At 33.8% G+C, this 11252-nt stretch overlaps 1 protein-coding gene across 2 annotated transcripts in view; it reads left to right on the plus strand.

Annotated features, from left to right (window-relative positions):
* Positions 7954-11252, plus strand: part of LOC109824508 — a 21073-nt gene continuing 17774 nt past the window's right edge. The window contains exons 1-3 of one of the 2 annotated variants that reach the window (XM_020391125.1): positions 7954-8196; positions 8264-8370; positions 9462-10852. In XM_020391125.1, coding sequence (XP_020246714.1) covers positions 8114-8196; positions 8264-8370; positions 9462-10852 — 1581 coding nt within the window. In that variant the 5' untranslated portion in view covers positions 7954-8113. Of the gene's footprint in view, positions 8197-8246; positions 8371-9461; positions 10853-11252 lie in introns of both variants that reach the window. The other variant, XM_020391126.1, reaches the window with a different exon arrangement.

An 11252-nucleotide genomic window follows, 5' to 3' on the forward strand; every position in this document is an offset into this window, starting at 1 on the left:
TCAGTCCTCGATCTTCAATCCTCGATTTTCAAGCTTTAAAGTGGTTCATTCAAAAGAAAACACATAAAATTAAAGAACCAAAATAGAAAAATCCTAATTAAAAGCGCATTCCGAAATAATGGCGCCAAAACTTAATAGGGGGTAATAAAATAAAGTTATAAGTGCTCAACTATCAGGTTATAGTATAGAAAGTTGTTGATTCCTTGAGAAAGGTGTATAGAGAAATGAAAAAATTATAATTGAATCTACTAGTAAAATTTATTTAAAATTTATGAATTATTCTCTTTTTATCACATTTTATTTTAGATTTATTAAGCATAAACTATTAAACAACTTAAGGAAAGCATAACCTAACAAATTGTTATCCAAGTAAAATCAATCATAAAAGAGCAGCAACTAGATATTAAGTCTAAAATTCATAAGTATAACTTATCAAACCACTCAAGATAGGCATAGATTATCAAAGTCTTATTTTACCTATTCTCTAGTTGATTATTCTAAACATGATCATTTTGAGCACAATAGAGCAATCCACAAATTATAAAAGAATTTAAACTAGTTTCATATAATTTTCGAATTCCTATAAGATTTTAGTTACACATTTTTTAAAATAAAGACAAAAAATAAAATTTAAACTAGAGAGGGTGCAAGAAAGAGAATAAAATAAAATAAATTAAATTAATTTTTTTAAAAATAATAAAAACAAGCAAATAAGAATCTAAACTATGAGCATAAAAGTAAATCTAAACTACAAAAATAAAAGCGCATAAAGAAAATATAAACTATGCAATAAAATAAATCTATACTATAAAATAAAAATATAAGAAAATAATAAAAGAACATGAAAGTAAATCTACTCTACAAGGCATCAAAATAAATCTAAGCTAATCTACCAGCATAAAAAAAAGAAAAAGACAATAAATCCCAAAACATGAATATCTAAAGCAAGAAAATAAAAGAGAAACGGAAAATTTTATATTGTAAGAGGGTTCTAGCCCCTTGAAAGTAAGTCTTCATCTTCATCTTCATTAATCAATAAAAAAGAAAAGAATATTTTAAAAAGGTAATTTTTTTTATTAATTACAACCAAAGTTTATAAATTTGAAAGGTCTTCTTAAGTAAGAGTAAATCTCCTCTCCAAATAGAGTTTTATAAAAAATTTCTCACTCTAAACCCTCACTCTCTACCCCTATTTATAGTGTATTATAATCAATATTAGTCCTTAGGTTAAACTTAATCCCTAAGTTACATAATTTCAGTCTTTGATTCGTAATTGTATAGTAGGTATCGATACTAGTATCGATAGGGTTAACGCTACTAGTATCGATACAGGTATCGATACTAGTATCGATACATGTATTGATACTAGTACTGATACCCCTATCGATACTAGTATCAATACTGGTATCGATATTAGTATCGATACGACTATCGATACTTGTATCAAAACCTATATCGATACTTCATTAGCTTCTGTTCCTTTGGCCAAATTTCTCTAGTGTGGGCTTGAGCTTCTTAGGCTTCAACAAGGATTGAGAGATGAGAGATTTGAGTTCTTTTTGGGCTCTTATTCTTTAGTCTTTTATTTTCTACAAATTAAGATAAAAATACTTATTAGCAAATATTTTATTCAAAATAAGATAGGTAATGAGGGTATAAAAGTACAATAAAATATAATAATCACCAACTCCCTTAGCCCATGATGAATACAACTAAAAGTAGCTAGGAGCAAGGCTCAACAATATCCGTGAGAAATTTATGTCACAAGATATAATACTTTGATTGAGATACACTCTTTTGCTTGAGGGGGTATGATGTATCCCGTCAACCAAATCGATAGAAATCTCGTGAGCAAAGCCTGAGTGTAAATGAGTTCTTCAACTTGATGGTGGAAACTTTTAAACATATCCCATGCGTGAAATATGCACTCACCTAATTCTACAGTATGGAGTACAAGAAAATGTTTGAAGATCCAGTTCTCTACTTCAAGACCAGTGCTCGTAGAAATCAGCTCAACTCTCCCTTCTTGCTAATATTCGGGAACAGATACTCTACCCTTGGTACACGGGTGTAGACGGTTAAAATATATTCTACTCAGACCAATGTTTAGCTTGGAACCAATAAGTAAACGTCCATACACTAAACACTTCAATGGGCCCAAAGTTGGGCCCACAAATAGGTTATGGTAAAGCTCGCTCAAATAAGCACGTAAACATTGCCACACAACCCATATTGACTTAGTTCATACGTGTCAAGAGTGAACCACACGACGTTCACTGTCTGATGCGAACCAACTTTGCTAGTAGCTATCCATATGGGCTACGTCATTCATGATTCAAAAGCAATGACTCAGCCACGTCCAAGTGAGTCTCGCCCAAACACTTTCAGCGAGCTTTGCCAAATTAGCAAACTTCGCTAACCAGCTGTTTGAGAGCTATTTTTAAGGGGTTAACCACTCCTAACTATCTCCTATTTTAGTGGCCTCTTAACCCACAATTAAAGACCATTCTCTCTCTCTCTCTCTCTCTCTCTCTCTCTCCCTCTCTCTTCTCTCTCTCTCTCCTCAACCTATAAGAGGAGGAGGAAATTGTTTATCCTATAAGAGAAGATCTCTCTCTCTCTCTCTCTCTCTCTCTCTCTCTCTCTCTCTCTCTCTCTCTCTCTCTCTCTCTCTCCTCAACCTATAAGAGGAGGAGGAAATTGTTTATCCTATAAGAGAAGAATGAGCTATCTTCAAGCAATCAAATCAAAAACTAACAGAAAGAAAGACCTATTATCTTAGTCGGACCATCAACAAAGTACAACATCTATGCTCCATTGGCACGAGTAAAAAACCCAACTAAATATATATTTTTATTATTTCTCTTTTTATTATAATATGTGTCAATTGTAATATAAAAGACCTGAAACAGGAGACTAGCAGTATATCGGGTGAAGATTTAGAGTCTTCTGAAACTAATATACATAATCTCCAAGGAGAAAGATTCTCTGCTTTAGATGAGGATATAGAACAACTAAAACTAACAATTCCCAAATATCATAGAAATGATGTTTTATAGGAAAACATGTATTTTCAATACCAAATTCCTTGATAAACATTGTTACATATTTGATCCAGTCGATAGAAACATCGAACTACATGGGGAAGATAGCTTCACAAGCATTCCACTCCTCGGTCGAAGAAAAATAAATAAATTAAAAGAAAAATATAAGGATATGAAATATCTTCATCTTGGACTCATCCAAGTAAAAGTTTTCGGACAATTTAAGTCTGGTAATGACACACTTATTATGGCACTTTGTATAGATGAAAGAATAATTTCGAATCCATTAGATGCCTTAATAGGAGGATGTGAGTCCAATTTAGCTAACATAATTCTTGGTGTTAATATACACCCAAATTACTTTATTGTGCTTAATGACCCTTGCATATGTGATGTGATAGAATTAAGCATCAATCTCAAAGGAATTGAGATTAAATTAGGAAGCAGAGTGCTAGGAATACAATAATGAATCTATAGTAGCACTCAGCCAAACTTGTACCTTCATTAGCAAAATGACCAGAGAAGTAATTAGTCTATTTGAAGTACAACCTAGAAAGGTAATGCAACCTCGAACAGTAAGCTTGAATGACCTTAAAATTGATCTCGATTTAGAGATTAGTTTATGTCATTTAAATCAATAGAAAAATATACAAATGCCAGAAGAAACATTTATTATTTATGGTAACATAACCTGAGCTACATACATAAATCAACTAAAGGAGTTTTGCTTTTCAAAAGGAGGAAGGCCCTACTTCATCCTCTAAAGAAAATGAGTAAGCCTTGATTCCACAAAGAAGTATACATCTTCCTATGGAAAAACCAAGATATCCAGTCATCACTCCTAAAACACAACGAAAATTCATGCATTAAATTTAGACAAGAAAACAAGAGTCAACTGTTTCATAAGCATAACAATTGCCTACTCAGAATATAGGCACTTTATGCTCCATATATTAATAGGCACTGGAGCCAATATAAGCATTATTAAAGGAGAATTTGTTCCTTCTTCTTATAAAAGGCAATGCAAAAATTCTCAAATTATTACGTCCTTTATCGCAAAGGCAATTATGATGACTTCAAAAGCCAAGAATCTTCCTATTATCTTTGAAACAATTGATAAGAGGAAATTCCTATGACACTTTCTACCTATATCATGAAAAGTGATCACATGGAAGATATTATTATCGGGAACAATAATATATCATAATCGTTGGTTTCCTATTACCATTGATAAATATATTATTAAATTTAAATTTCTTCGAGAGCAGAAGAAATTTTCTATTCCCAAAATCCCTTTTATGCTTATAATCGAGAAAGGTTTCACCCTTAATCTTGTAGCATCGCATGGTGAAGTTAATCCACCACCACAAAAAGAAATCAAACAACTCAATTATAACATTCAAGTCACCAATGATTTTGAAAAACATATTCATACAATATTATCACCATTATATAGTAATAACCCCTTGTTACATTTTGATAAAAAGCTCAGGATATTGTACAATCCAATTCAAGGATGAGTACAAAGGGGAAAATATCACGGTTAATACCATAGCGGCTAACCATGAAGACAAAAAAGAGTTTGAAATGTAAATAGCAGAGCTATTAAAACTCAATTTGATGCAAAAAAAATAGAATCAAATCATTCTTCTCTTGCTTTCATGGTAAGAAACTATACTGAGCAAAAGAAAGGAAAAGTAAGGATGATCATTAACTATAAAAAAGTTGATGAAACCACGAAATTTGATGGATTCTTCATCCCCATTAGGGGCTGTTTGGTTCCTTTTTTGGGTGGTAAAAGTGGGGAAAGCTGCCAAAAATGTCAGCTTTTTGGCAGCTTTCCCCCAAAATCACCCCTTAAAAAGATGATTTTGGGGGAAAGCTGTCAAAAAGCTGACATTTTTGACAGCTTTCTTCTCTTTTACCACCCAAAAAAACCTATCCAAACAGCCCCTTACTGAATTGCTCTTACACAGAATTAGAGATGCTGTGTGAATATTAACCCATCCTTACCTCAAAAACACCACCACTGCCTTCTTTCTCCCATCTACGTATCTGAGGAAGAGGATACGAGTGCAAGCGCATCATCTGAAGTTCTCAACATGTCTGACATGGATCCTCTCAATAAATCCATTTTTATGTGATCTTTATTTTCACCCAACACACACCCAAATATAAGAAACCTCTGTGGAGCCCATATTTAAATGGCGTTATTGGATGGTATTTGAAGTGTTTGTGAACATAGAATTGCTGCAGTCAGCGTGGATGTTTAGACCGACCGTAGCGATATCCAAGATACACACATGATGATTACAAATGACCATTAGCGGGTAAGAAAATGTAGTATTGATTTAATTGAAGTTCACAAGGACTACCATGACAACGTTTTCATTACACATCGAATCTATGAGAAATTTTATTTCTGTAACGTCTTCTCCGGATCTAAATTTGAATATGTGTGCACTTTTTAAATTTGAATCCAAAAATATTTATCTATACTTCAGAAATATGAGATAATTGGATTATTAAGTCAGTTATATAACGATAGTGTTTAAATCAATAATTGTAATTTTAGATTAAAATTGAATTTGAATATCTGAGTCTCTCAAGGAGACTTAACCCCTTCTTAACCTGCCAAACACAACAAATCTATATAAGGGTTAAAGTGAGTTAACCCTCCATAATTTGCCAAACATAAAAAAATATAGAAGGGTTAAGTTAACCCCTCTAGAGGGGTTAAAATGAGTTAACCCCTCAAAATGAGGGGTTTACTAATACTCCTATTTAGATGGAATAAGAATTAACCCCTTGTTACATTTTGATAAAAATAGTATGAATAAGACTCAAATTTAAAGAAAAACTTAAGTGGATTAAGAGATTAATCTATCAAATAATGTATCTATTTAATTTGATTTTCAAATACATATTGGTGAATGATACACTTCAAGATTACTTTTTTGAGATTCTTGTCTTTCCTGTGTATCACACATCGATACGAATCTCAAAGAAAAATAAGGGACTAAAGTTGATGGACATACTCTCAGTTCACTTAAGCTTATTCTAATTGTTTCCTAGTTTATATTACTATTATTTGGTTTATTTTCACTTTGGTACACCAAAAGTTTACCATCTTCATTTTGCTACTTCAAAATTTTTTTTTGATCCCTTCCCATTTCACTTCGGTATCCAAATATTTTCTAAATATTTTGATCTCATCAAGTTTCAATCTCATTTCACTTTGATGCACTCATTTAGATTCCATTAGATTTTCTATTAAATTTGTATCACATCCTTAGCATATGATATGATACATTTAAATTCATATTACCAAATTGCTAAGCATGTAATATAAATTTAATGGAAAAGTTAACGTAATCAAAATAGGGTGCCAACATGAAGTGAGATTCAAACTTCGGGTGTCAATATAAAAATAAATTCTTTAAGATATCAAATTAAAATGAGAGTGAAACCTTAGAGGTATCAAAGCGTTAAATGAAATGTGTAAACTTTAAGATACCAAAGTGAATAGAAGCCTTACTTTTACTATAAAAACTTTGTATAATTGGCTAAATATAAGAAAAATTCCCTTAACTTTGAATAATTGTCAGGAAACCGCAAAATAACTTTGAAAATATCTGTGACCCCTTGAGGCATAGGGATTATCAGAAAAGCCTCTTTAAATTTATAATATTATCATAAATTCCCCTTTTAACTTTAAGATTTAATCAGAAATCCCCTTTAAATTTATGATTTAGGGGATTTTCTGATGAAATCTCAAAGTGAAAGAGGGTTTTCTGATAAACCCTAAACTAAGCGGGGGTTATCTGATAATTTCAAACTTTAAGGGAGTTACCTGTTAATCGTTCAAAGTTATGTGTGTTTTCTGATATTTAACCATTATAATTTTGAAGGTACTAACATGAAAATTTCCCAAAAACAAATAGGGGTGGAAATGAACCAAATAATTAATAAATGGTTCAATAATTGTTTGAATAACTATTCGGTCATATTCGATTCGATAGTTCATTTATCACTAAACAAATATTTTTTAATATTCGAGTTTATTAACGAATATAATTTAACCAGATGTATATTCGATTTGTTTATCTATTAAATATTCGTTTAAAATTTGATCACAGTTTATTATTTGTATTATTGCACATATGATGTCATATTTTTAACTCACTTACCATTTCTACTTAAGTTTTATATATAGATTTTAAGACTTAAATAATCTTAAATCTGTTTTCTAATTAAAATTTTAATTTAAATATATATACATCATATATTATAAAGAAATAATTTTAATTTATAAATTTTAATTTATAAATTTTAATACTATTTGAAAATTAAACTCTTTAGCGAAATAAATATACTTTGATATTCGATAAGTATTCGTGAATATTCATGAATATTTATCAAATACCAAGTATTCGAGTTCGAATTCGAAAAACTAGATATATGAATATTAGAGTCCGCATTCGAATTCGATAATTTTAAACAAATACAAATATGAACAACTTAGTATTCGATTCGATTCGATCATTTACCACCCCTAAAAACAAATACAAATACAAAAGATACAAAAAACGCCACCTCCGTCTCCCCTCCCATCTCCATCGCCGACTCTTGTTATCTCTACCGTCTCCTCTCCGCCGACCCCAACTCCTCCCGCTCCTTTCGGATTCGGGTCCGAAAAATGGCCCAAAGAGGCCCATAAACATCCACCACCAATGCCGTCCACTTTCTTGCTACCACTCGCAACCCCAGCCTGGACTCTAACTCTTTATCGGATCCCTACCTCGACTAACCCTAGCCTACTCTTCCTTACGGGTCCACTCTCATCTCTTCCACCCGTCAAAACTCATCCTCCTTCTTCCATCTCTCTCCTTGCCCTGCAACACGGCCACTGCATCAACGAGCTTCTCCTGGATTCGGCCCGTACCCGAATCGTATCGCTCAGCAGCTCGATTCGAACTCGGTTTCCTTTCGATGTGATCTTTGATCAGCCGCTGAGGTTGACGGGACCTGAAACGGGTGGGGACGGGGATCGGGTTGCTGCGCCCGTTATGGGGAGGAGGGTCCGGAGGAGAAGGGTTTCGGGTAGAAAGGGGAAGACTTTGGCGGTTTCGGTGGTGGATTCGCCAATGAGGCTGAGCTGGGGTTTCGGGTAGAAAGGGGAAGACTTTGGCGGTTTCGGTGGTGGATTCGCCAATGAGGCTGAGCTGGCAGAAGGAAGAGGGGATTGGAGACAATTTTGGTTGTGAGAGTAAAGAGGAGAACTCTGTTGGTTGTTTGGGTTTTGGAGATGGGAAGAGAATTGTTGGTGAGTTATTTAGATATTCGCATTTAAATGGTACTTCTATGGGGAAATTGCATTGCTTTATATGTTCGTCTTGAATACAGTAGAATGGGGTCTTCTTATGATTGTATTTGGATAAAGTTTATAACTTGTCATTGCTCTTATGGGAGTATTTGCTTTTAAGGAAATTTTTTAATGTCCGGAATCAAATTCCGCTTCGTGTATGAAGGAGTTATTTATGAAAAATTAATATTTTTAAAATGGCTGGATACTTTCAACTTAGCATTGTATACTTCTGGGAGAAAAATTGATCGTTGTTTAGTATTAATTAGTTAATGCAACAGTTTTGAAATTTAAATGGAGGGGTGGAGACAGGGACATAATATTTTGCCAAATTGGGAAGTGATTTATATAGAAAAATGTTTTTCCCATCATTTTCCCATTTATTCTATGCATACAAACGAAAATGAAGTGATAAAAGTTCTACATTTTCTTTTTCATTTTCATTATCTTGAACATTTTAAAAAAAAAGTATGTAAGAAGTTTATTTCTTAATGTTCTATTTTTCTCCTTTACTAATTGATTGAGAGGACAAGGGAAATCAATTTTTTTACTTAATTCAATTTTTCAGAACCAGAGGATGGCAAAAAAGAGTAATTATTTAGAGAGTGGAGAAAGAGAAGAACTATAATTGGTTTCAATTTCAGAAGTGCTTTCTTCAATTGAGAATATTTTAGAACAGTGCACGCTTCCTATCTTTCTATTTTTTCCCCTGTAAGTGACTTATCGTTTAATATCAGAAAATTGACAGAGCTTCTGTTTTCTTCTGATATTATATTAGCGATGATTGGTTGCCCTAGTAGAATTTTGAACTATGTACCAATTTTTATTTTTATTTTTTAATAGCCTATTTGCATTTTGTTTGGAAGGGAACTAAAAGGAAAAACAAGTCCAGAAGATGCTCGCCATGTTTCATTGCTTGAATGAAGTGATGAAATTATCTTTTCCTTTTTATCTTCCTCTTTCTTCTTGTTCGCTTTATTAGAAGCGTTTTGAGCCTTACTTTTAGATGGTAACTCAGTAGCATGCTTATTGATTCTTTTTTATATTCACAGAGGATGTTGATTCTACGGTTGCTGAAACTGCTCACGCAACTGAATATTATTCTGTGGAAGACACAGCATCTGCTACTCGAGATGTTCATGCCTCTAATCAAAACATGGAACTAATAATTAGAAACCTGGAACGAGAACTTGAAGAAGCCCAAGCTGCTCATGCTTCTCTTTATCTTGAGTTGGAGAAAGAGAGGAGTGCTGCTGCAACTGCTGCTGACGAAGCCATGGCTATGATTCTACGACTCCAGAGTGAGAAGGCTGCTGTACAGATGGAAGCTCGGCAGTACCAGAGGATGATCGAGGAGAAATCTGCTTATGATGGTGAAGAAATGGAGATTCTAAAAGAGATCATCGTGAGGAGAGAAAGAGAGAATAACTTTTTGCAGAAGGAAGTTGAAGCATATCGGCAGATGCTTTCTGGAGAGATCACAGGTGACAAACCTGAATTCTTGTTTGACTCGTCCGAAGACCCTACTTTGATGCTAACAACCATTTGTGAGTCAATCAGGAAGAAGGAAAGGATACATGGTAAGATGAAACACACAGATGATATTGCAGGAATACATTATCCTGAATTGCCAGTGCCTGGCGAGGAATGCAAGGAAAAGGGCATTGTAACAGTGGAAGTTTACCCATCTGGAGAATGCCAAAATTCTAGTTTCAATGAAGATGCTGTTGGATATAAGTTAGATGGAGCTCAAAATCTTGGATTTTGCGAAGAATCCTCATGTTTATGTAGTGATGACCATGCTGGAAGAGAAAGCAACACTGAGTTGAGAATTCCTATTGATGGTTTGAATGGGGACGATAAAAAAGGAGCTAAACGGAGCAGAAACTCTTCTCTGTTTGAGGCAGAATCAAGTGTCCTTGATGTTCATGTTATTGAGGATAAGCATAAATTGGGTGTTGAGGAATATGAAAAATCAAGTAATATTCTTAAGATGGCATCTGCTCCAGAATTATCTGGGAAAAGTGACGTGCCAGATGAGTTGCCAGGAAGTAGTAATGTTGATATTTCAAGAAAAACTTCACTCCCAAACAGGGTTGGAGTGGAACAGGACATCCAAAGAAGTTACTCAGAGATGACCATTGGGCGTCAGCTGCTGGATACTTTGATCGATAATACTTCATATAATGATATGAGGAGTCCGATGTCTTCTGTTGACAGTAAAAGATTTAAGCTTGAAACTGAAGTTGAGATATTAAGGAAAAGGCTGAAGACCATCCAGCAGGGGAGAGAAAATTTGGACTTTGCTATGGGGTATAGGGAAAATGAAACTTTCCAGTTACAACTCTTAGAGGAGATTGCCTGCCAGCTTCAAGAGATCAGAAAGTTAACCGGACCAGGAAGGAGCACACGCCAGGCTTCTTTACCACCACTATCTTCTAAGGTGAATCATTTTCTTTTATTGCTTGCACTGAATTTATATTCCTACCGACTTTGGAAGTTTTACCAATACATCCCACTATTTTTTATAGACATTCTCATATGTCTATTTAATTCTATCTGTTCTTCTCTAGCTTTTTTTTTGTGATTAAAGAGCTTTATATTGGAACCTGCTATACCTACTTAGGGCGAAAATCTCCTTCAATACACAACACGGTGACTTAATTGCTTAGTGGATTCTTTTATTCATAATTCTTTGATGATGGTTATAATTGAACTTTAATACTGAGGCAATCATCTGTGCTGACATTAATTTCTAGTAACCATTTAAAATTTCATTATCACATGAAAAGAGTGGGGTTGGCGGGTTTTTCTTTTTTCTTTTTTCTTTTTTTTTTTTGGGG

The sequence above is a fragment of the Asparagus officinalis genome, chromosome 9 (assembly GCF_001876935.1).
Source record: "Asparagus officinalis chromosome 9, Aspof.V1, whole genome shotgun sequence".
Lineage (NCBI taxonomy): Eukaryota > Viridiplantae > Streptophyta > Magnoliopsida > Asparagales > Asparagaceae > Asparagus > Asparagus officinalis.